Source organism: Cherax quadricarinatus, chromosome 5 (assembly GCF_038502225.1).
Source record: "Cherax quadricarinatus isolate ZL_2023a chromosome 5, ASM3850222v1, whole genome shotgun sequence".
NCBI classification, from domain to species: domain Eukaryota; kingdom Metazoa; phylum Arthropoda; class Malacostraca; order Decapoda; family Parastacidae; genus Cherax; species Cherax quadricarinatus.
In genome coordinates, this window is record NC_091296.1 from 52,471,604 (window position 1) to 52,498,019 (window position 26,416).

At 47.8% G+C, this 26,416-nt stretch overlaps 1 protein-coding gene across 2 annotated transcripts in view; it reads right to left on the reverse strand.

Moving 5' to 3' along the window:
• Positions 1-26,416, reverse strand: part of LOC128685115 (uncharacterized) — a 105,860-nt gene that overhangs the window by 32,059 nt on the left and 47,385 nt on the right. For both annotated transcript variants that reach the window (XR_011394209.1, XM_053771639.2), the window contains exon 2: positions 6,973-7,027. Coding sequence is in view for 1 of the 2 variants with exons in the window: in XM_053771639.2 (XP_053627614.1) it covers positions 6,973-7,011 (39 nt within the window). In the remaining variant the exon portion in view is untranslated. The remainder of the gene's footprint in view (positions 1-6,972; positions 7,028-26,416) is intronic.

Below are 26,416 nucleotides of genomic sequence, written 5' to 3' on the forward strand. Positions count from 1 at the left end.
CATGGATCATCCTGAGAACAGTACTGATGGAAGCCTAAGAGATGGTAACAGTGGCAGTGGTGGTAGAAGTAGTAGTGGTATTGACAGCAGTAGTGGTAGTAGTAGTTTTGGCAGTGGTGACAGTAGTTGTGGTAGTATTAATAGTAGTGGTGGCAGCAGTAGTGATAGTGGTAGGTGTAGTGGTAGTGATAGTAATGGTGATGGTAGTAATAGTAGTAGTTAGTAGTATTAGTGGTGGTTGTAGGGGCAGTGATAGTAGGACTGGTAGTGTCATTTACGGTTACAGTAGCAGTAGTAGTGGTAATGACTATAGCAGTAGTAGTAGTAATAGCAGTAGTAGTAGTAGTAGTGACAGTAGTAGTAGTAGCGACAGTAGCAGTACTAGTAGTAGTGATAGTTGCAGCATCTGTAACACCTGTGCTATTAAATCTTGTCAAGTGATGAGCCTTGATGCTGGTGAGGAGTTCTTTGTCAAAGGAATTGGAGTTACCATCCTTTTCCTTGGATCAAACTTGACTGCTTCCCATGCCCCATGTCACGTTTGACATGGCATGGGGCACTTCCAAATGAATATAATAATGACGCTAATAACTATAATAATGAAAATAATTATAATGAAACTATTCGCTTGCTCAAGCGTGCAGTTTCATGGATGGGGAGAGAGCCTTCTGCTATACTGTCCCAGTTTTTTAATGTCTAGGAAGAATTAAAGACAGCTAGATTAACTAGTTCTTTCTCCCTTCCCTTGGGTCTTAGTCCACTTCTCACCCGCTCATTCACTCATTCGCTCACTCATTCACTCACTTTCCACTACGACGTCTTTTGCGCATGCAACAGGAGAGGTTAAACGTGTGAAGGTTATTTCACCCAGCATGGCTGCCCTCTCTCACACTCCACCAAAGTTGCTCCTCCCAACTCCCTCTCACCACCACCCCTTCATCTACTCCCCACATCCCCACACCCAACCAATTTTGGTAAATGATGACACCCTCGCTCACAGGTAATGATAACCCTGGCTACGTTCTAACGAAACCTTTGAACTTGCCATAGTTACTGAACTTATAGCGAAACACTTGACTATATCACTCGCCCTTACTGAGGCCTCCTGCTTCCTGTATGATGGATCATACACACTGGTACCAGTACCCACAACTTGTTCTTCATACATAGGGCGTCCCATAAGCCTGGAACCGGAGGGAAAATTTGAAAATAAAATGGCAAAATGAATTCAGTGTGTCCGCCATTATTGTTGATACATGAAAGTCAAGAGGTACACATGATACACGAGATACCCTCCCACCTGCCTACCACAAGATGTGTAAAGACAGGCTAAATGCTCTCAAAGCTGTTGCTGGCTATAACCCCAACTATGGTGCTAATGTGAGAATCGTGAGAATGATGTACATAGCCTATGTTAGGTCCTTAATTGATTATGCTGCTCCCATGTTATTAGCTAGAGAAAATTCTCTCCGAATTATTCTTGGCTGTCCTAAATCTACCAAAGTTCTTAATATGAGGAAGGAGTTTGGTGTTTCAAGTGTCAGTGATAGGATTATTGGTATTAACACTGTACTTGGTATTAGAATGTTAAGAAATGAACCAGGCACTGTAACTATGAATCTTACTAAATGTCTAGAAGTGTGATAATTTATGTATATACTTATTGTTCTCCACAGTGTTATACTATATATATGTATTTTGTCTGTACAAAATGTGCTCTCAATAAAATATAAAAACAAATGTCTAGAAGTAAATACACAGATCTATATGGGTTGTGAAAACATGCATTTATATTAAGTTTTATAACCTGCATGAACTATCACTGTTGTCTACAAGAGCATTTCACGCCTTCATGGAAGATGTGTTCATTTAATATCACATACCTGCAAGTGCCTCCCAAGAAGCTCATTGCTAGTAATCCCTTCCTTAAGTCACTTGTAAAAGCAACTGCTCAAGAAGAAATTTCTCACCTAGCTGGTAGTAATAAGTTATCACAAGTTATATACACTGATGGATCTAAACATGAGTCTTCTGGCAGGGCTGCATCTGCTCTTGTTGACACCTCCCTAGTTAAGAACGATAACAACTTTGATGAGTTAGGCATAAGAATTAACAACTGGGCGTCTACACTGCAAACTGAATTGTTTGCCATCCTAATGGCACTAAAGCTTGACTATCATCACTGATTCTATGTCATCACTGAAGGCTCTTGACTCTCATAACGACTAACATGCTCAATAAAGAAGCCAGGTACAGATACTCAAAAATTCGGAAAAAAGGAATTAATGTACAATTGCTATGGATCCCATCACACATTGGATTACTCCTTCATGATAAAGTTGATATGTTAGCCAAGAAGAGTACCCAGAAGGAGAATGTAGAATATAACTTTATTATATCTGTGTCTACCATTAGGAATAATATTAGGAGAGAAGTAAATAATGAAAATGATTGTTATAGGAATGCAGTTAGAAGCCTGAGTAGATCTATAACCCACTATGATAACATGAACGTAGATAAGTATGTTTATGGAGCAACTTGCAATGTGAACAGACTGACTGATGTTGTAGTGGCCAGACTTAGGCTTGGTTACAAGTACTTCTGGCAGTTTGGGAGACACACAGATGATGATCAAACTAAGTGCAAAGTATATGGTCAACCCTATGGTCATTATCTTGAACATTATGTACTTAATTGTCCACTTACTGAGCAATATAGAGACAATCAGGATAATAATCTATATGATATGACAAGATCTTATTAATAAAAATAAGATACCTGATATATTAAGCAAATTTCCTAAATTTTCTTGTAACAGATAAGTGAACTGTAGATATAAATCCAGATGTACACCTGGTAACCCTTTCGGGGCCTAGTTCCTGAGTCTTTTGTGTATCCATATGCTCTCGCGCTACCGTCCACGGGATGGATATGGGGTGTACAATAAACTAGCCACTTCGATGGCAAAATCTAAAATCTATATTTGCCTACCACCTCCGTCCCACGTGCCCACCACCATCACCATCCCACCGGGCCTCGGGCAAGACTTCCTTGATGACCTGATCAACCACGCTGTTGTTGCTGGCACCCCGCAGGCCTAGGCAGCTCCCTCCACGTGTCTGATGGGCGCATTGCTCACCTCTGGCAACCCTTGACCTTACCTGACTCTGACTGCTTCTCAGAAGAGGAACTAACACCACTTACACAACACAGCTCTCCACCCTGACTGCCAACTCACTCTTCTGGTTTCCCAGCACAGACGATTTCCGCTGCTGAGGTGAAGTTTAAGTACAGTAGCTCCTTCCCTCATCCATCCATCCCCATCCATATCCATCCATCCATCCCCATCTATCCATCCCCATCTATCCGTCCCCACCCATCCATCCTCATCCATCCATCCTCATCCATCCATCCATCCATCCATCCATCCAACCATCCATCAATCCATCCATCCATCTATTCCCACCTAAAAATTGTAGTCGAACCTCATGGTTCGGTAGGCAACGCTCTCGCCTCACACATTGAGTGTCCATGGTTCAATCCCTGGCACGGGTGGAAACGTTGGTCATATTGCCTTACACCTGTCTCTGTTCACCTAGTAATAAAGTAGGTACCTGGTTGTTAGTTACCTTATACCTACTGTCCCATTGACCTAGCAGCAAAGTAGGTACCTGGGTGTTAGTCGACTGGTGTGCGTGGCATCCTGGGAAACAAGATTGAAGGACCTTAATGGAGATAAGACAGACAGTCCTCGATGACGCACTGACTTTCTTGGGTTATCCTGGCTGGCTAACCTTCCGGGTTAATAATCCAAACACACATTATCTTATCCGTTCCTTGATTTGTTTAATTATCGTGTTGTTACCATTACGTGAATTACAATTATATTTATTTGTGATAGAAGTTTGACCCCTATCATGGTGTACAAGACACTGTGTGTGACCCCTGTCATGGACAATACACTGTGTGACCCCTGTCATGGCGGACAATACACTGTGTGTGACACCTGTCATGGACAATACACTGTGTGTGACCCCTGTCATGGACAATACACTGTGTGTGACCCCTGTTATGGCGGACAATACACTGTGTGTGACCCCTGTCATGGACAATACACTGTGTGTGACCCCTGTTATGGCGGACAATACACTGTGTGTGACCCCTGTCATGGACAATACACTGTGTGACCCCTGTCATGGCGGACAATACACTGTGTGTGACACCTGTCATGGACAATACACTGTGTGACCCCTGTCATGGCGGACAATACACTGTGTGTGACCCCTGTCATGGACAATACACTGTGTGTGACCCCTGTTATGGCGGACAATACACTGTGTGTGACCCCTGTCATGGCGGGCAATACACTGTGTGTGACCCCTGTCATGGCGGACAATACACTGTGTGTGACCCCTGTCATGGCGGGCAATACACTGTGTGTGACCCCTGTCATGGCGGACAATACACTGTGTGTGACCCCTGTCATGGCGGACAATACACTGTGTGTGACCCCTGTCATGGCGGACAATATACTGTGTGTGACCCCTGTCATGGCGGACAATATACTGTGTGTGACCCCTGTCATGGCGGACAAAACACTGTGTGTGACCCCTGTCATGACGGACAATATACTGTGTGTGACCCCTGTCATGGCGGACAATATACTGTGTGTGACCCCTGTCATGGCGGACAAAACACTGTGTGTGACCCCTGTCATGGCGGACAATATACTGTGTGTGACCCCTGTCATGGCGGACAATATACTGTGTGTGACCCCTGTCATGGCGGACAATATACTGTGTGTGACCCCTGTCATGGCGGACAAAACACTGTGTGTGACCCCTGTCATGGCGGACAATATACTGTGTGTGACCCCTGTCATGGCAGACAATATACTGTGTGTGACCCCTGTCATGGCGGACAAAACACTGTGTGTGACCCCTGTCATGGCGGACAATATACTGTGTGTGACCCCTGTCATGGCGGACAAAACACTGTGTGTGACCCCTGTCATGGCGGACAATATACTGTGTGTGACCCCTGTCATGGCGGACAAAACACTGTGTGTGACCCCTGTCATGGCGGACAATATACTGTGTGTGACCCCTGTCATGGCGGACAATATACTGTGTGTGACCCCTGTCATGGCGGACAAAACACTGTGTGTGACCCCTGTCATGGCGGACAATATACTGTGTGTGACCCCTGTCATGGCGGACAAAACACTGTGTGTGACCCCTGTCATGGCGGACAATATACTGTGTGTGACCCCTGTCATGGCGGACAATATACTGTGTGTGACCCCTGTCATGGCGGACAAAACACTGTGTTTGCTGGGAAATAGTTATCGCAACGTTTCTTCTGGGATTATATTTATTATTGAGTCCTTTATCATTTTCAACGTTACACAAAAAGACAAAGTCATTTTTTGATTTATATCACTTTCAGCTCTGGTGGCCTGGTGGGTAAAGCTCTCGCTTCACACGGCGAGGTCTGGGTTCGATTCCCAGCCAGGGTATAAACAAGTATGGGAGTTTCTTTACACCTGTTGTCTATGTTCACCCATCAGTAAATGGGCACCTGGGTGTTAGTCGACAAGTGTGGGTCGCATCCTGGGACACTGACCTAATTTGCCCGAAATGCTCAGCATAACAAGGGGCTTTCTGTATAGTAGTACCCATGTCATTGATGTCAGCTAGGCCTATATACCTTGTATATGTAGTAAATAAAGATATTATTATTATTATTATTATTATTATTATTGTCATTATTATTGTTATTACTAAGATCTACGGTATTTATTTTACAAGTGCCATAGGTATAAAATGGGAAAACAGCTAAAATTACGAATTTATTTTATATTAATAACGTTACTGACGTCAGAGGCAACAAACTGGAGATTCATCTGAGATTTGTGTTCCTCAATGATGCTTTAGACCAAACAAATCAAGAATCTTAATGGCGTTGAAATTGGTGCTGGATTCACCAGTGTCACCAGCGGCGTGAGTCGTGCTCCAGCGGCGTGAGTCGTGCACCAGCGGTGTGAGTCGTGCACCAGCGGTGTGAGTCGTGCACCAGCGGTGTGAGTCGTGCACCAGCGACGTGAGTCGTGCACCGTGAGTCGTGCACCAGTGCACCGTGAGTCGTGCACAAGCTATTGATCCAACATTAGCGTTATTTTCGTGACTCCAGTTTTAACGAGGTCCCTGAAGCCTCCATGACCAGGTCCTGAAAGTGATCTGTTTCTGCTCTACTGAAATCCAGCGTTGGGAAGTATGGATACATGAAGGAACGTAAAGTTAGGCAAAGAATTGAGAGGAAGAAAAGAAAGGAGGAAAAGAATTGAAAGGAGGAAAAGAACTGAGAGGAGAAAGAATAGATGAGGAGGAGATGAAAGATACTACATACGTTATTATTATATTCCTGCTAAGAGCTAAACCCGTGTGTGGGGAAGTTATTTAACGTGAGGAATGGTGCAGGCTGGATGCTACGACCGCTGAACGTCAGATAGACACGCGACTCAACCTCACACTTCCTCACTAGCGGAAGACGACCAACAAGAAGCCGGAGAGATGTTGAAGAAAGAAGTGTGGGAGAGGGAACTAACACAAACAAAAAAATCTACTCCGCATGAGGATGATAATCGTGTGTTGTACTTTGTGTTCTAAAAGATATACATATTCCAATACATACAGATGTATACACAGACCGGCATTGAAATACACACAGTAAAGAAGCATACACGCATACTGCATAATACCACAGGATCAATATTATATTGTAAACAAAAATAACGGTAAACAGAAGCAAACGGATGATTTTTAATGTTTGAAGAAATTATCAATAAAATACAACGGAAAACGGAAGTACAAGAGAAGTAAACGGAAGGAAACTCAACAAGACCCAGAAGCTGCTACAGGAGCTACAGGTTACAGGCTAACAACTACTTCAGAAACAACGGATGATACTCACCTGCAGGGCAGCCTTCAGGAAGTGGTTAGTCTCTTGCATTGAGGCTTCCGAAATCCTGTGAGGGAGAGGTAGAGACGGTGGTCAGACACTTCTCGTTAAAGTCTTCAGTTGTCTCAGGAAAAAGTAAGTGAGGTTAGGTAGCTTCAGATCAACATACTTTAAATCTTTCGTAGATTTTATTAATAATAAATGTATCCAGTTTATGGATACCTAGACTAATGTTCAGATTACTAAAAACATTATTCGACATTATTCGACTATATTTCGTTCAACCATTGCTCAATATGCATCAGTGTTTTCATTGGTTTTAAACCAATCAATACAAAGATTAAAAATCTCTTATATAACTGAAATGACCATTAGAATCCTGTCCAGATATAACTGTGCCAGAAATATTTGTACCAGAGTGCTAAGGAAGAGATCACATCCCCTTAGCACATCGGTAGAACATTCAGCTCACAACCGATAACCTTGGGTCGAGCCGAGGTGAGGGGCTGGATGTATGGACGAGTCTCCGAACTCCTACAGCCCTTTTAACCTAGCAGTTCATAGATATCTAAGGAGGCAATAGACTGTCGTGGTCGCATCCTGGGGAGGGTGACCTTGAATCAATGGTAAGAAGCCACGATGTCTGACTTCTTTTAACTTACGGAGTTACTAATGGGAATAAAAACCTTTATGATTCAGCCACCTCGGGAGAAGATACCAGGGATACTAGAGGATTTCAGGGATACCAGAAGATATCAAGGATATCAGGGATACCAGAAGATACCAGGGATACCAGAGGATAACCAGGGATACTTGAGAATACCAGGGATACCTGAGGATACCAGGTATACCTGAGGATACCATGTATACCAGAGGATAACCAGGTATACCAGAGGATACCATGGATGCCAGGGATAACCAAGGATACTAGAGGATACCAAAAGATGCCAGAGATACCAGTGATACCAGAGGATAGAAAACAGGGATACCAGAGATACCAGAGGATACCAGGGATACGAGTGGATACCAGAGATACCAGGGATATCAGAAGATACCAGATATACCAGGGATACCAGAAGCTACCAGTGATACTAAAGATACCAAAACCAGAGATTTCAGGGATACCAGATATACCAAGGATATCAGAAGATGCCAGAGATACTAGGGATACCAGGGATATCAGAGGCACCAGAGGATATCAAAGATACTAGAGGATATCAAAGTATACCAGAAGATATCAGAGGATATTATATATAACAGAGATACCAAGGATACCGGGGATACCAGAAGATATCGAAGGATACCAGAGATACCAGAGATACCGGTGATACCACAAATACCAGGGATACCAGAGATACCGGTGATACCACAAATACCAGGGATACCAGAGCTACCAAGGATACCAGAGTACTGGAAAGAACCTCAATATTATTCGTTTCCGCCATCTTTGTGAGCGTCGTCACTACTGAGAGTGACCCAAGTGATGGGTCACTCTCGCAGGAGTCACCACTGAGAGTGACCCTGGGTGATGGGTCACTCTCGCAGGAGTCACCACTAAGAGTGACCCGGGTGATGGGTCACTCTCGCAGGAATCACTACTGAGAGTGACCCGGGTGATGGGTCACTCGCAGGAGTCACCACTGAGAGTGACCCGGGTGATGGGTCACTCTCGCAGGAGTCACCACTGAGAGTGACCCGGGTGATGAGTCACTCTCGCAGGAGTCATCACTGAGAGTGACCCGGGTGATGGGTCACTCTCGCAGGAGTCACCACTGAGAGTGACCCGGGTGATGGGTCACTCTCGCAGGAGTCACCACTGAGAGTGACCCGGGTGATGGGTCACTCTCGCAGGAGTCACCACTGAGAGTGACCCGGGTGATGGGTCACTCTCGCAGGAATCACTACTGAGAGTGACCCGGGTGATGGGTCACTCGCAGGAGTCACCACTGAGAGTGACCCGGGTGATGGGTCACTCTCGCAGGAGTCACCACTGAGAGTGACCCGGGTGATGGGTCACTCTCGCAGGAGTCACCACTGAGAGTGACCCGGGTGATGGGTCACTCTCGCAGGAGTCACCACTGAGAGTGACCCGGGTGATGGGTCACTCTCGCAGGAGTCACCACTGAGAGTGACCCGGGTGATGAGTCACTCTCGCAGGAGTCACCACTGAGAGTGACCCGGGTGATGGGTCACTCTCGCAGGAGTCACCACTGAGAGTGACCCGGGTGATGGGTCACTCTCGCAGGAGTCACCACTGAGAGTGACCCGGGTGATGGGTCACTCTCGCAGGAGTCACCACTGAGAGTGACCCGGGTGATGGGTCACTCTCGCAGGAGTCACCACTGAGAGTGACCCGGGTGATGGGTCACTCTCGCAGGAGTCACCACTGAGAGTGACCCTGGGTGATGGGTCACTCTCGCAGGAGTCACCACTGAGAGTGACCCGGGTGATGGGTCACTCTCGCAGGAGTCACCACTGAGAGTGACCCTGGGTGATGGGTCACTCTCGCAGTAGTTGAAAGAGTTTCTATTTTCACATAACTAAAACATTCACTGAGCAACCTCCAAATAGTCTGAAGAAGGCCAGCTTGTTTGCTCTCTCTCTCTCTCTCTCTCTCTCTCTCTCTCTCTCTCTCTCTCTCTCTCTCTCTCTCTCTCTCTCTCTCTCTCTCTGTCTCTCTGTCTCTCTGTCTCTGTCTCTCTCTCTCTCTCTCTCTCTCTCTCTCATTCTCTCTCTTTCTCTCTTTCTCTCTTCTCCCACTCTATTTTGTTTCCCATGTAATTTGACTCAAAATACCACAACGTAAACCGTTGCATTCTGTTGCCCTTCCTCTGTCCCTTCCTTCACTCCCTCTCCCCGCAGTCAGTCATCAACATGAGACCTTCACCTTTACTTATCTCTAAGCCTGAGGTGCTTACTGTGTGCGTGTGCGTGTGCGTGTGTGTGTGTGTGTGTGTGTGTGTGTGTGTGTGTGTGTGTGTGTGTGTGTGTGTGTGTGTGTGTGTGTGTGTGTGTGTGTGTGCACGCCCCTAGGTGAATTTTTGTAGCTGCAGAAACAGAATTGTCGTTCTGACTCTGTTTCAGTTATTTACAATGCACTGCTTGCCTATTTACTACGTCAAGCGAGTGCCATTACCAATAGTGAAGCGGACACTATATTTATTAACTTGCAACCACTGGCACCAATCCACTTTCTCATAATACAGAAACCATTATCAAATAGCGAGTTAACCCATTCAAAAAAAAATTTTCGCAGTTTGTAATTCATATTCACATTTCTTCCCATGTCATAGGACGTAAGTGTTGGTCAAATTTAAACGAAAGATTAAATATCCCCACTATTTCAGCCGAGAAATATGCTGGATCCTCAATCATTGAAGCAGCCTGTGTGGGCCGTGTCACCGTTCCCAGGTTCGATGTTCGTATCCCCAGCCACAAACCATATTTCTCAGGTTAGTGGGCTCCCGTCTTCAGTGTTAATCCATAATATATATTCATTTACAGGTCCAGTGAGCACTTATCACTTCCTCTTGGATCCTCTTCCATAGCCTCAACACTGTGAAGAACATTCTATTTTCCTTTCATTATCTCCTCCTCTTCTTAGTTCACAACTGTGGCTTCTTGCTCTCGCTTTTCCATGTTCTTTTTATCTTATGTGTTACTAACATATCACCTCTCTTCTTCCTCTCAGCATTATTGTTATTGATGATGATGTTGTTTTTAGGGGAAGTACTAAGGGTCATTTAGCTCCTGAGGAAACAGAAGCAATGAAGGTTAATCCAAGGAGGAGGAGGAACTAATCCAATTTACTGGATAAAAAACCTATTACCAACATTAAGAACGTTCCTTGAGAACCAAACAGCAGCTGCTGGGCCTCAGTCATACACACAGCAGCTCTCTGCTTACCTCACAGCAATCAAACAGCAGCACTCTGCTTGCTTCAGAGAAATCATACACCCAGTAGCACTCTGCCTCACAGCAGTCATACGCTCGATAGCACTCGGCTTACCTCACAGCAGTCACACACCCAGCAGCACTTTGCTTACCTCACAGCAGTCATACACACAGCAGCACTCTGCTTACCTAACAGCAGTCATACACACAGCAGCACTCTGCTTACCTCACAGCAGTCATTAGTGCCTTAGCCATCAGTCACAGCTGGACTCACAGAGCCACAGAAACAACGGTAGCTTCACTTTCACACAACAGATCCTTCATGTCAGTCAGTGAACGGGGTCATCTTATGACTAGACTTCGCAGGACGCTCGCTTTATTAAGAGTTAAAAATCAAAATGAAGTACAACCCCAGCTCTTGGCCCTCCCTCCTAACTGGCCGCTACCGGGTTCGCCCCTTGCTCTGTGAAACCTGTCATACTTATCCTTGAAACTGTGCATAGGTCACTGAAATAATATTTCCCTGAAATCCCATTTATGAGACAGAGCTTTCCATCATGACAAATTCTCTGGGAATCTTGACCGCTCTAATTATTAGATTAGACACACTCTCAGGTAAGAACCCTGAATGGATGAGTGGGAAGTGGAGATAGGAGAAAAATAAACTACGGAACGGGAGAGAGAGAGAGAGAGAGAGAGAGCCGTGGCCAGACCCAGCAACAAGGCAATGCGTAGCTACAGACAAGCACCTCACACTTCTTGACGTGTCGGGCACGTGATCTGAGGAACTCTGGGGTGTGTTGCTCACCGTGAAACAACATACACAAGGAACTATGTTATACTGTACCCAGACTCAGGGTAATGTTAGGTAAATGGACACAGATGCAACTAATGTGACATTGTATTGTGGTAACGTTACGGCTTGACAAATCTCCTGGAGAGCGAAACTTTTTCCACAATAAAATGTCACATTAGTTGCATAAGTGTCCTTTAACCTAACATTTTGTCGGTAATTCTACCATTACTACTCACGGTAATGGCTTGGCTACGGCAGGGATGTCTGGGAATGGGGTTTAGTCTGGGGTTGGGGCAGGGGGGGTTGGCATTAGAAAGGAGGTTTCTGAAGATCTATCCACCCCTGCAAAGGGCAGGAAGAGTTTATTTTGTGATGTTCGGGGTTCATAAAGAAGTGATGTGGTTGGAGTAATGTACATAAGCTCTGCACTGTGTGTTGGTAGAATATGTCATGTCATGTCTGCCAGCGTGTCCTAGCATATAGCTTCACCTTGACTCCTACATCTCGACTGAGCTATACCCCGCAGGCTAGCCGAGAGTTTTGAAACTAGAGGTCAGCGTCAGTGACCTTTCATTGTGACTCAAGCTAAACGCCCCAGTTTACAACAGTATTGGATTACATGCGTTATGCGTGCTATTGTCACTTAAGTTAGACAACTAGGTGTAGAGTGGGATAGAACCAGGGTTGTGGAGAGACTTAAGTAGGTTGAGAGGGTTGTGGAGGAGAGACTGGAGGAGGCTGAGTGGGTTGTAAGGGCCACTAACAAGTCTGTTTTAGATAAGTTGTCCAGTCCTCGTGGTATATCTGAAATTTATCAGGCTGCCGGTGATCTGGTGGCTATACCTTCTGCTTCACACACGGAGGGCCCGGGTTCGATTCCGGGCGGATGGGAACATTTCGACGCGTTTACTTACACCTGTAGTCCTGTTCACCTAGCAGCAAGTAGGTACCTTGGTGTTAGTCGACTGGTGTGGGTCGCATCCTGGGGGACAAGATTAAGGACCCCAATGGGGATAAGTTAGACAGTCCTCGATGACGCACTGACTTTCTTGGGTTATCCTGGGTGGCTAACCCTCCGGGGTTAAAAATCCGAAGAAAATCTTATACTTCTTATCTAGCTTTTTTCGGGGGAAGTTAATAGCTGGGATGCCGGTCCTGGGAGACGGGATGCCGGTCCTGAGAACTGGGATGCCGGTCCTGATGTGGAGGGAATCCCTCATGGAGAAGTCTTGCCATCTCTAATTATTTCTCATCTTGTCTTTCTACTTCCTGATGTCATCAGTTTAACTTTACTGCTCTCTCATACTGCAGTGCTATAAAATGACCGACAAATATCTGCATTTTTTCTATAGTGTATTTAATCGTGTGTGTGTGTGTGTGTGTGTGTGTGTGTGTGTGTGTGTGTGTGTGTGTGTGTGTGTGTGTGTGTGTGTGTGTGTGTGTGTGTGTGTGTGTGTGTGTGTGTGTGTGTGTGTGTGTGTGTGTGTGTGTAATTACATATTTGTATACACAGTAAGAGAGCGTATTGTCAGCAGTGTGTACACTAGCCTGTACACTCACTATTGTTCTCTCAACCAGCCGTTAGACAGTATGATCACGTGACTATTGTTTAGACAGTGTATGAAACCGTGATGGAAATACAAGGACCCAAGTGGAAATACAGTGACCCCGATTGAAATTCCAAGGACCCCAAAGGAAATACAAGGATTCCAATGGAAATAAAAGGACCCCAATGAAAAAACCACGTCGTCCAATTGGAAATAAAAGGACCCCAACGGAGATTCCAAGAACCGTAATGGAAATAAGTCACTTTGACTGTTTTGAGTTATCCTAGATAATGTACACATATGTGACTATGTATGATAATGTGTGTAACTGTATTTATGTGTTCCTGTATTTAAACAAACTTACGAGTTGCTGGGCGCCTCTGGTCCAGTCAGTCTAGAGACAGGTGGCAGGGTGAGCAACATAAACAGACACTCAGTCCTTCAACAAACCATAACAGACCACGTGTATTGTGTCATCGCTTCCCGATATCAATCATCTGAACCCGACTCAGCATAGCTGGGCTGGGTGTCTCTTAGAAAGTTGTAAAATTCCTAGGCCGCAATTAAATTGCGTTGTGACGTAGTTTTAGTACACTCTGGCGTAGTTTTAGCACGTAAATACTGATTCTAGTACCTATGACAGTTTTACTTCGCACACAAAGACGTAATTTTAGCCCGCTGTGACAGTGTAAACAACCTATGACGTAGTTTTAGCGTACAATCACGTGATTTTAGCACATTATTATTATTATAATCAAGGGGAAAGCACTAAACCCGTAGGATTATACAGCGCCTATGGGGGGATGGAAGGCATTCAGGCTTAATTCAGGGAACTGGAGCACAGATCCAATTCCCTAGATCAAGAGCCCCTCACCAGCGTCAAGGAGCCTTCCTTGAGGGGGATTTTAGCACAGTAATAAGCAATTTTGGCACTATGACTTAGTTTTGGAAGACTATGGCGCAGTTCTAGCTCATTATGAAGCAGTTTTAGCAGTATGGAGTAATTTTAGCATCCATAAAGCAATTCTAACACAATAAGACACAATTTTAACACTATGTCGCAGCTGTAGCCCATTGTGACGCAGTTCTAACAAAATATGACGCAATTCTAGCACTCATGACTCATTTCTAACACCCTATGACGTATTTCTAGCACCCCATGACGTAATTCTAGCACCCCATGACGCAGTTCTAGCACCCCATGACGCAGTTCTAGCACCCCATGACGTAGTTCTAGCACCCCATGACGTAGTTCTAGCACCCCCACGACGCAGTTCTAGCACCCCATGACGCAATTCTAGCACCCCACGACGCAGTTCTAGCACCACATAACGCAGTTCTAGCACCCCATAACGCAGTTCTAGCACCCCATAACGCAGTTCTAGCACCCCACGACGCAGTTCTAGCACCCCACGACGCAGTTCTAGCACCCCACGACGCAGTTCTAGCACCCCACGACGCAGTTCTAGCACCCCATAACGCAGTTCTAGCACCCCATAACGCAGTTCTAGCACCCCACGACGCAGTTGTAGCACCCCGTGACGCAGTTGTAGCACTCCATGACGCAGTTCTAGCACCCCATAACGCAGTTCTAGCACCCCATAACGCAGTTGTAGAACCCCATAACGCAGTTGTAGCACCCCATAACGCAGTTGTAGCACCCCACGACGCAGTTGTAGCACCCCACGACGCAGTTGTAGCACCCCACGACGCAGTTGTAGCACCCCTCGACGCAGTTGTAGCACCCCACGACGCAGTTGTAGCACTCCGTGACGCAGTTGTAGCACCCCACGACGCAGTTGTAGCACTCCGTGACACAGTTCTAGCACCCCGTGACGCAGTTGTAGCACTCCGTGACGCAGTTCTAGCACCCCGTGACGCAGTTCGTTGCTACGGTGTCTTCTTTATAATACTGGAACAAGATTACTTTCGGAATTTCACCGTAAGTAATATAGGATTTTTTAAACACGTTGACAAAACGTAGAAGTCGCCCACTGCCAGATTTTTTTATTTATATTATTTTCCGGTGGTAAATTATTTATAATAATCCCGACGTCTTCATTATCTCTCGTCCATAATTTATCTTGACTCTCCAGTGGACACCTTTCTCGGTTTAAGGTCACTGAAATTTTCTTTCTAACATCTTCCGACTGTGGTGCAGATGGTGGTGCAGGTGGTGGTGGTAGTGATGGTTGTGCAGGTGGTGGTGCAGGTGGTAGTGGTGGTGCAGGTGGTAGTGCTGGTGGTGATGGTAGTGATGGTTGTGCAGGTGGTGATGCAAGTAGTTTTGGTAGTAGTGGTGCAGGTGGTAGTGCAGGTGGTGATGGTAGTGATGGTTGTGCAGGTGGTGGTGCAGGTAGTGATAGTACAGGTAGTGCAGGTAGTGGTAGTACAGGTGGTGATGGTAGTGATGGTTGTGCAGGTGGTGGTGTAGGTGGTATTGCAGGTGGTGATGGCAGTGATGGTGCACGTGGCTGGTGGTGGTACAGGTGGTGGTGGTAATGATGGTTGTGGTGGTGGTGGTGCACGTGGCGGGTAGTGGTGCAGGTAGTGGTGGTTGTGGTAGTGATGGTGGTAGTGGGTGCAAGTGGTGGTGTAGGTGGTCGTGGTGGTGGTAGTGATGGTGGTAGTGGGTGCAGGTGGCTGGTAGTGATGGTGGTAGTGGGTGCAGGTAGTAGTGGTGATGGTGGTAGTGGGTGCAGGTAGTGGTGGTGATGGTGGTAGTGATGGTGGTGGTGGGTGCAAGTGGCTGGTAGTGATGGATGAAGTGGGTGCAGGTGGCTGGTGGTGGTGGAAGTGATGGTGGTAGTGGGTGAAGGTGGTGGTGGTGGTGGTAGTGATGGTGGTAGTGGGTGCAGATGGTGGTGGTAGTGATGGTGGTAGTAAGTGAAGGTGGTTGTGGTGGTTGTGGTGGTAGTGGTGGTAGTGGTGGTGGTAGTGGGTGCAGGTGGTGGTGATAGTGGTGGTGGTAGTGATGGTGTTAGTGGGTGCAGGTGGTGGTGGCAGTAGTGATGATTGTAGAGATGGTGCCAGTGGGTGCAGGTGGCTGATGGTGGTAGTGATCTGGTGGTAGTGGGTGCAGGTGGCTTGTGGTGGTAGTGATGGTGGTAGTGGGTGCAGTTGGTGGTGGTAGTGGGTGCAGGTGGTGGTAGTGATAGTGGTAGTGGGTACAGGTGGCTGGTGCAGGTGGTGGTAGTGATAGTGGTAGTGGGTGCAGGTAACTGGTGCAAGTGGTGGCGGTGTAGTGATGGTGGTAGTGGGTACAGGTAGCTGGTGCAGGTGGTGGTAGTGGTAGTGGGTGCAAGTAGCTGGTGCAGGTGGTGGTAATGGGTACAGGAGGCTGATGCAGGTGGGGGTAGTGATAGTGGTAGTGGGCGCAGGTGACTGGTGCAGGTGGTGATGGTGGTAGTGATGATGGTAGTGGGTGCAAGTAGCTGGTGCAGGTGGTGGTGGTGGTGGTGGAAGTGATGATGGTAGTGATGATGGTAGTGATGGTGGCAGTGGGTGCAGGTGGCTGGTGCAGGTGGTGGTGGTAGTGATAGCGGTAGTGGGTGCAGATAGCTAGTGCAGGTGGTGATGGTGGTAGTGGGTGCAGGTGGTGGTGGTGGTAGTGATGGTGGTAGTGGGTGCAGGTGACTGGTGTAGGTGGTGGTGGTGGTAGTGATGGTGGTAGTGGGTGCAGGAGGCTGGTGCAGGTGGTGGTGGTGGTGGTTGTAGTGATGGTGGTAGTAGGTGAAGGTGGTGGTGGTGGTGGTAGTGATGGTGGTAGTGGATGCAGGTGGCTGGTGTGTACTCGTTATCTCTAAAAGGAGTGATTCTTGGCCCTATTTTTTGCCTGTGTGCGTGTTTACGTCTGCACACATTCAGTGTTCCCCTTTCTCCTGGACCAGCTTTCCTCGCGACCATCTTTACATCTTTCTTCTTTACTGATGTTGCTACCAGTGATCTTCTCAACCACCTTTACATGTTTCTTACACTGTTGCAAACACTGCATCCACTGGGACTTCCTTTCTACCCTGTGATTGTTCGTGTTCGTACCCACCTCTTTATTACTACGGGGGTTGAGTCTTGGCTCCTGGGTTCGTAACCTACTTTTAAAACCTAGTCTGTTGCGCTTTTCAACCCCCTTCAGCCCTCAGTTTCGAAGTATTTAACATCTTACAGCGTGTATAAGCACTTCTGTAATCTCTTAAGAGCATTATTATTTATTACTATTATATTACAAAAAATAAGCAGTAAATCCTTATGGGTAGGTGCAAAATTGGTGACCAAGGCTAGTTTTAGTCAGGAAAGTCAAAGAGGGCTTTTCAGCGAGGAGGTCAGTTAGAGTGAGAGAGTCAGGGTTTTGGTAATGCCAGAAGGGAGGGAATCATATATACCCTCTGATAATTATGATAGTCTAATAAAATATAGTAATCTGATAGCCTAACCTGACAGTCTTCAGAATTTTGTCAGTCGTTTCTTCATTTACTGTGTGAGGCGCGAGTGTGCAAATCAACAGGAGTTGAGGTTTCCCAAAACCGACAGGAATGGGAAGGTAATGGTCAAGAGCCGAATTGTAATTTGAAAGAAAGCAATTTGTTGAGTTCTAACTCGGACCAACGTTGTTGACAGTTATTTTGAGTACTGGAAAGTGGTTCGAGAAAGCAATACCCCCTGATGAAGATAGCATATTCGTTCACTGTGGTTTGAAGACAATCCTGTTGATGTGCCTTAAGCTGGAGTTTGTTGACGTTCAGCTCAGATTTTATTTCATCGTGAAAATGCCTGTATGGCCTCGATCTTTTCCAAATTCGGGGGGAAAAGCAGGTACCGGGATTAAAAAGGTGGAAAAGTAAAAGGGAGCAAATATGGAAGAAACAGTGACAGTAGCTGCCAAGATCGGAAGAGGCTGTTAGATTTTAACTTTCTCCTGAGATGGAAGTGTCTTTGTTGACACTCCGGTATTATTAAAATCCTAAGCAAGCGCTAAACCCTTACCAGTTGGATTATTATAATCATAAGTAAGCGTTAAACCCTTACAGATAAAATCTAACAGCCTCTTCCTATCTTGGCAGCTGCAGCCAATGTCTCTCCCATATTTGCTCCATTTTCCTTTTGGAACCTCAGTCGACAACCTTCAGTAATATTATTGTAAGCAGATGCCAGATGGCTACCCGGTATTCACCGAAGGACCATGGAATGATCAATTTTCCATCGTGAGGAATAACACAACCAATATCACACTACCAACCCTGTTGATCCAAATCATATTAACATACACAATGATGTCCACACAGTACCAGTCTGTTGCAACATATATTAAGATCAAAATATAATTCATATACCAAATTGTTACAATATTTAAATGTCGAATATAGCAAGCTATAGCATTCTAGTAAACTATTTCATTTGTCTCACTGTCTGGTAATTATAAGTTCAAGGCTGCCTGAAGTGTTGTGCCTGACAAGACGACGTCCAGTGCCACTTGCATATACTCTACTCCACTATATAGAAATTATGGTATTCCTTGTTTTGTATGTTGGGAACACGTCTTGACGTTTCTCTTTATCATTTAATTCCTCACATGACAAATTTCTCAGAACAGTGTGTGAAGGTGACACTGTAACCTCAGTCAGCACTCACTGTAACTTGACTCAGCACTCACACACTGTAACCTGACTCAACACTCACACACTGTAACTTGACTCAGCACACACTGTAACCTGACTCAGCACTCACATACTGTAACCTGACTCAGCACTCACACATAGTGCTGTCCTCGCTAAGTCTACACCTGGAGTCAGGGATACTTAGATGTCTGCATAATAAGGCATGACATGTATGACATAAACCGAACCAGGCCCAGGATGTATCCCTGTGGGACACCACTCATCACTGGACCAGCACTCTCCTGCTGGACCAGCACTCTTCTGTTGGATCAACACTCCTGCTGGACCAGCACTCTCCTGATGGACCAGCACTCTCCTGCTGGACCAGCACTCTCCTGATGGACCAGCACTCTCCTGCTGAACCAGCACTCTCCTGCTGGACCAGCACTCTCCTGCTGGCCCAGCACTCTCCTGATGGACCAGCACACTCCTGCTGGACCAGCACTCTCCTGCTGAACCAGCACTCTCCTGCTGGACCAGCACTATCCTGCTGGACCAGCACTCTCCTGCTGGACCAGCACTCTCCTGCTGGACCAGCACTCTCCTGTTGGATCAACACTCTCCTGATGGACCAGCACTCTCCTGCTGAACCAGCACTCTCCTGCTGGACCAGCACTCTCCTGCTGGACCAGCACTCTCCTACTGGACCAAAACTCTCCTGATGGACCAACACTCTCCTGCTGGACCAACACTCTCCTGATGGACCAACACTCTCCTGATGGACCAACACTCCTGCTGGACCAACACTCTCCTGATGGACCAACACTCTCCTGATGGACCAACACTCTCCTGCTGGACCAGCACTCTCCTGCTGGACCAGCACTCTCCTGATGAACCAGCACTATCCTGCTGGACCAGCACTCTCCTGCTGGACCAGCACTCTCCTACTGGACCAAAACTCTCCTTATGGACCAACACTCTCCTGCTGGACCAACACTCTCCTGCTGGACCAACACTCTCCTGATGGACCAACACTCTCCTGATGGACCAACACTCTCCTGATGGACCAACACTCTCCTGTTGGACCAGCACTCTCCTGATGAACCAGCACTATCCTGCTGGACCAGCACTCTCCTGATGGACCAGCACTCTCCTGATGGACCAGCACTCTCCTGATGGACCAGCACTCTCCTGATGGACCAGCACTCTCCTGCTGGCCCAGCACTCTCCTGATGGACCAGCACTCTCCTGCTGGGCCAACACTCTCCTGATGGACCAGCACTCTCCTGATGGACCAGCACTCTCCTGCTGGGCCAACACTCTCCTGATGGACCAGCACTCTCCTGCTGGACCAGCACTCTCCTGATGGACCAGCACTCTCCTGATGGACCAACACTCTCCTGCTGGACCAGCACTCTCCTGATGGACCAGCATTCTCCTGATGGACCAGCACTTTCCTGATGGACCAGCACTCTCCTGCTGGGCCAGCACTCTCCTGATGGACCAGCACTCTCCTGATGGACCAGCACTCTCCTGATGGACCAGCACTCTCCTGATGGACCAGCACTCTCCTGCTGAACCAGCACTCTCCTGATGGACCAGCACTCTCCTGCTGGACCAGCACTCTCCTGATGGACCAGCACTCTCCTGCTGGGCCAGCACTCTCTTGATGGACCAGCACTCTCCAGCTGGACCAGCACTCTCCTGATGGACCAGCACTCTCCTGCTGGGCCAGCACTCTCCTGATGGACCAGCACTCTCCAGCTGGACCAGCACTCTCCTGCTGGACCAGCACTCTCCTGATGGACCAGCACTCTCCTGCTGGGCCAGCACTCTCCTGATGGACCAGCACTCTCCAGCTGGACCAGCACTCTCCTGTTGGTTATTTACTCTCCAGATATTCACGCAGTCGCAAGTTAAATTGTCATTATAGTCATAAATAAGCGCTAAACCCTCAAGGGTCGTCTTAAGCGCTGGGAAAGAGAGCATTCGTATATTCTGTCATGGTCATCTCTTTCTCTCTCTATCCCTTCATCCTACCCTCGAGTCCATACCCTGGGTTATCCTGGGTGACTCCCACACCCTCCCTTTTCCCTCCTCCCTCCCTTCTCCCTCCCAAACTCCATCCCTCCCTCCCACACACCGCCATCACGGCGCACCTCCATAATCCTACGGCAGAAAATGGAACCTGCCCAAAGCCTGCTGACTATCGTTATAAAACTCAGGGTTCAGAAAACCTCACTTTCTTAGTTCTGGCTGCCACCACCAGGTCCTCATTACTGGCTAAGTGGGTTGAAAGTCTATCAACTACCCAAGGATACTCCAGTCACCAACACACGGATTAACATCACCTCACAACATGTATACACTGAGATATACACCTCACAGTGTGTACATCCTCTTGTTAGGCTTTAAATATTGATGTTTATTTAAGTACTCAGGGATAAGGCACTCATATTACATAGTAGTAGTAATAGTAGTAGTAGTAGTAGTATCATTTAATATTATTATTATTATTATTATTATTATTATTATTACTAATTTACCAATATTTGTTTATTTTTCTAATATTTTAAGAAGACAAGTGATACAGTTTTCAATAGAGATCCCGTTGTTTACCTGTGACGTCATGAGCCAGACTCAAGGCCACCAACTCCAGGATTTTTACAGTTTTTATTCGCTATTTTAAGGCCAACGAAAAAAACTCGCCATGATGAAAACTCTCAGTTAATTCAGCGTGGGGTTGTAGGGCTGGTGATGGTGGTTGATGGTTGTAGGACTGGTGATGGTGGTTGATGGTTGTAGGGCTGGTGATGGTGGTTGATGGTTGTAGGGCTGGTGATGGTGGTTGATGGTTGTAGGGCTGGTGATGGTGGTTGATGGTTGTAGGGCTGGTGATGGTGGTTGATGGTTGTAGGACTGGTGATGGTGGTTGATGGTTGTAGGGCTGGTGATGGTGGTTGATGGTTGTAGGGCTGGTGATGGTGGTTGATGGTTGTAGGACTGGTGATGGTGGTTGATGGTTGTAGGGCTGGTGATGGTGGTTGATGGTTGTAGGGCTGGTGATGGTGGTTGATGGTTGTAGGGCTGGTGATGGTGGTTGATGGTTGTAGGGCTGGTGATGGTGGTTGATGGTTGTAGGGCTGGTGATGGTGGTTGATGGTTGTAGGGCTGGTGATGGTGGTTGATGGTTGTAGGGCTGGTGATGGTGGTTGATGGTTGTAGGGCTGGTGATGGTGGTTGATGGTTGTAGGGCTGGTGATGGTGGTTGATGGTTGTAGGGCTGGTGATGGTGGTTGATGGTTGTAGGGCTGGTGATGGTGGTTGATGGTTGTAGGGCTGGTGATGGTGGTTGATGGTTGTAGGGCTGGTGATGGTGGTTGATGGTTGTAGGGCTGGTGATGGTGGTTGATGGTTGTAGGGCTGGTGATGGTGGTTGATGGTTGTAGGGCTGGTGATGGTGGTTGATGGTTGTAGGGTTGGTGATGGTTGATGGTTGTAGGGCTGGTGATGGTGGTTAATGGTTGTAGGGCTGGTGCTGGTTGATGGTTGTAGGGCTGGTGATGGTGGTTGATGGTTGTAGGGCTGGTGATGGTGGTTGATGGTTGTAGGGCTGGTGATGGTGGTTGATGGTTGTAGGGCTGGTGATGGTGGTTGATGGTTGTAGGGCTGGTGATGGTGGTTGATGGTTGTAGGGCTGGTGATGGTGGTTGATGGTTGTAGGACTGGTGATGGTGGTTGATGGTTGTAGGGCTGGTGATGGTGGTTGATGGTTGTAGGGCTGGTGATGGTGGTTGATGGTTGTAGGGCTGGTGATGGTGGTTGATGGTTGTAGGGTTGGTGATGGTGGTTGATGGTTGTAGGGCTGGTGATGGTGGTTAATGGTTGTAGGGCTGGTGATGGTAGTTGATAGTTGTAGGGCTGGTGATGGTGGTTGATGGTTGTAGGGCTGGTGCTGGTGGTTGATGGTTGTAGGGTTGGTGATGGTGGTTGATGGTTGTAGGACTGGTGATGGTGGTTGATGGTTGTAGGGCTGGTGATGGTGGTTGATGGTTGTAGGGCTGGTGATGGTGGTTGATGGTTGTAGGGCTGGTGATGGTGGTTGATGGTTGTAGGGCTGGTGATGGTGGTTGATGGTTGTAGGGCTGGTGATGGTGGTTGATGGTTGTAGGGCTGGTGATGGTGGTTGATGGTTGTAGGGCTGGTGATGGTGGTTGATGGTAGTAGGGGCGGTGATGGTGGTTGATGGTTGTAGGGTAGGGTGGTGCTGGTGGTTGATGGTTGTAGGGCTGGTGATGGTGGTTGATGGTTGTAGGGCTGGTGATGGTGGTTGATGGTTGTAGGGCTGGTGATGGTGGTTGATGGTTGTAGGACTGGTGATGGTGGTTGATGGTTGTAGGGCTGGTGATGGTGATGTTGATGGTGATGTATGGGTAGGGCTGGTGATGGTGGTTGATGGTTGTAGGACTGGTGATGGTGGTTGATGGTTGTAGGGCTGGTGATGGTGGTTGATGGTTGTAGGGCTGGTGATGGTGGTTGATGGTTGTAGGGCTGGTGATGGTGGTTGATGGTTGTAGGGCTGGTGATGGTGGTTGATGGTTGTAGGGCTGGTGCTGGTGGTTGATGGTTGTAGGGTTGGTGATGGTGGTTGATGGTTGTAGGACTGGTGATGGTGGTTGATGGTTGTAGGGCTGGTGATGGTGGTTGATGGTTGTAGGGCTGGTGATGGTGGTTGATGGTTGTAGGGCTGGTGATGGTGGTTGATGGTTGTAGGGTTGGTGATGGTGGTTGATGGTTGTAGGGGTGGTGATGGTGGTTGATGGTTGTAGGGTTGGTGATGGTGGTTGATGGCTGTAGGACTGGCGATGGTGGTTGATGGTTGTAGGGCTGGTGATGGTGGTTGATGGTTGTAGGGCTGGTGATGGTGGTTGATGGTTGTAGGGCTGGTGATGGTGGTTGATGGTTGTAGGGCTGGTGATGGTGGTTGATGGTTGTAGGGCTGGTGATGGTGGTTGATGGTTGTAGGGCTGGTGATGGTGGTTGATGGTTGTAGGGCTGGTGATGGTGGTTGATGGTTGTAGGGCTGGTGATGGTGGTTGATGGTAGGGCTGGTGATGGTGGTTGATGGTTGTAGGGCTGGTGATGGTGGTTGATGGTTGTAGGGCTGGTGATGGTGGTTGATGGTTGTAGGGCTGGTGATGGTGGTGGTGGTTATAGGGCTGGTGATGGTGGTTGATGGTTGTAGGGCTGGTGATGGTGGTTTATGGTTGTAGGGCTGGTGATGGTAGTTGATAGTTGTAGGGCTGGTGATGGTGGTTGATGGTTGTAGGGCTGGTGATGGTGGTTGATGGTTAGTGGTGAGGTGGTTGATGGCTGGGGCTGGTGATGGTGGTTGATGGTTGTAGGGCTGGTGATGGTGGTTGATGGTTGTAGGGCTGGTGATGGTGGTTGATGGTTGTAGGGCTGGTGATGGTGGTTGATGGTTGTAGGGCTGGTGATGGTGGTTGATGGTTGTAGGGCTGGTGATGGTGGTTGATGGTTGTAGGGCTGGTGATGGTGGTTGATGGTTGTAGGGTTGGTGATGGTGGTTGATGGTTGTAGGGCTGGTGATGGTGGTTGATGGTTGTAGGGCTGGTGATGGTGGTTGATGGTTGTAGGGCTGGTGATGGTGGTTGATGGTTGTAGGGCTGGTGATGGTGGTTGATGGTTGTAGGGCTGGTGCTGGTGGTTGATGGTTGTAGGGCTGGTGATGGTGGTTGATGGTTGTAGGGCTGGTGATGGTGGTGATGGTTGTAGGGCTGGTGATGGTGGTTGATTGTTGTAGGGCTGGTGATGGTGGTTGATGGTTGTAGGGCTGGTGATGGTGGTTGATGGTTGTAGGGCTGGTGATGGTGGTTGATGGTTGTAGGGCTGGTGATGGTGGTTGATGGTTGTAGGGCTGGTGATGGTGGTTGATGGTTGTAGGGCTGGTGATGGTGGTTGATGGTTGTAGGGCTGGTGATGGTGGTTGATGGTTGTAGGGCTGGTGATGGTGGTTGATGGTTGTAGGGCTGGCGATGGTGGTTGATGGTTGTAGGGCTGGTGATGGTGGTTGATGGTTGTAGGGCTGGTGATGGTGGTTGATGGTTGTAGGGCTGGTGATGGTGGTTGATGGTTGTAGGGCTGGTGATGGTGGTTGATGGTTGTAGGGCTGGTGATGGTGGTTGATGGTTGTAGGGCTGGTGATGGTGGTTGATGATTGTAGGGCTGGTGATGGTGGTTGATGGTTGTAAGGCTGGTGGTGGTTGATGGTTGTAGGGCTGGTGATGGTTGATTGTTGTAGGGCTGGTGATTGTGGTTGATGGTTGTAGGGCTGGTGATGGCGGTTGATGGTTGTAGGGCTGGTGATGGTGGTTGATGGTAGTAGGGGCGGTGATGGTGGTTGATGGTTGTAGGGTTGGTGATGGTGGTTGATGGTTGTAGGACTGGTGATGGTGGTTGATGGTTGTAGGGCTGGTGATGGTGGTTGATGGTTGTAGGGCTGGTGATGGTGGTTGATGGTTGTAGGGCTGGTGATGGTGGTTGATGGTTGTAGGGCTGGTGATGGTGGTTGATGGTTGTAGGGGTGGTGATGGTGGTTGATGGTTGTAGGGCTGGTGATGGTGGTTGATGGTTGTAGGACTGGTGATGGTGGTTGATGGTTGTAGGGCTGGTGATGGTGGTTGATGGTTGTAGGGCTGGTGATGGTGGTTGATGGTTGTAGGGCTGGTGATGGTGGTTGATGGTTGTAGGGCTGGTGATGGTGGTTGATGGTTGTAGGACTGGTGATGGTGGTTGATGGTTGTATGGCTGGTGATGGTGGTTGATGGTTGTAGGGTTGGTGATGGTGGTTGATGGCTGTAGGACTGGTGAAGGTGGTTGATGGCTGTAGGGCTGGTGATGGTTGCAGGGCTGGTGATGGTTGGAGGGCTGGTGATGGTGGTTGATGGCTGTAGGGCTGGTTATGGTGGTTGATGGTTGTAGGGCTGGTGATGGTAGTTGATGGTTGTAGGGCTGGTGATGGTGGTTGATGGTTGTAGGGCTGGTGATGGTGGTTGATGGTTGTAGGGCTGTTGGTGGTTGATGGTTGTAGTTGATGGTTGAAGGGCTGGTGATGGTGGTTGATGGTTGTAGGGCTGGTGATGGTTGCAGGGCTGGTGATGATTGCAGGGCTGGCGATGGTTGCAGGGCTGGTGATGGTGGTTGATGGCTGTAGGGCTGGTTATGGTGGTTGATGGTTGTAGGGCTGGTGATGGTGGTTGATGGTTGTAGGGCTGGTGATGGTGGTTGATGGTTGTAGGACTGGTGATGGTGGTTGATGGTTGTAGGGCTGGTGATGGTGGTTGATGGTTGTAGGGCTGGTGATGGTGGTTGATGGTTGTAAAGCTGGCGATGGTGGTTGATGGTTGTAGGACTGGTGATGGTGGTTGATGGTTGTAGGACTGGTGATGGTGGTTGATGGTTGTAGGGCTGGTGATGGTGGTTGATGGTTGTATGACTGGTGATGGTGGTTGATGGTTGTAGGGCTGGTGATGGTGGTTGATGGTTGTAGGGCTGGTGATGGTGGTTGATGGTTGTAGGGCTGGTGATGGTGGTTGATGGTTGTAGGG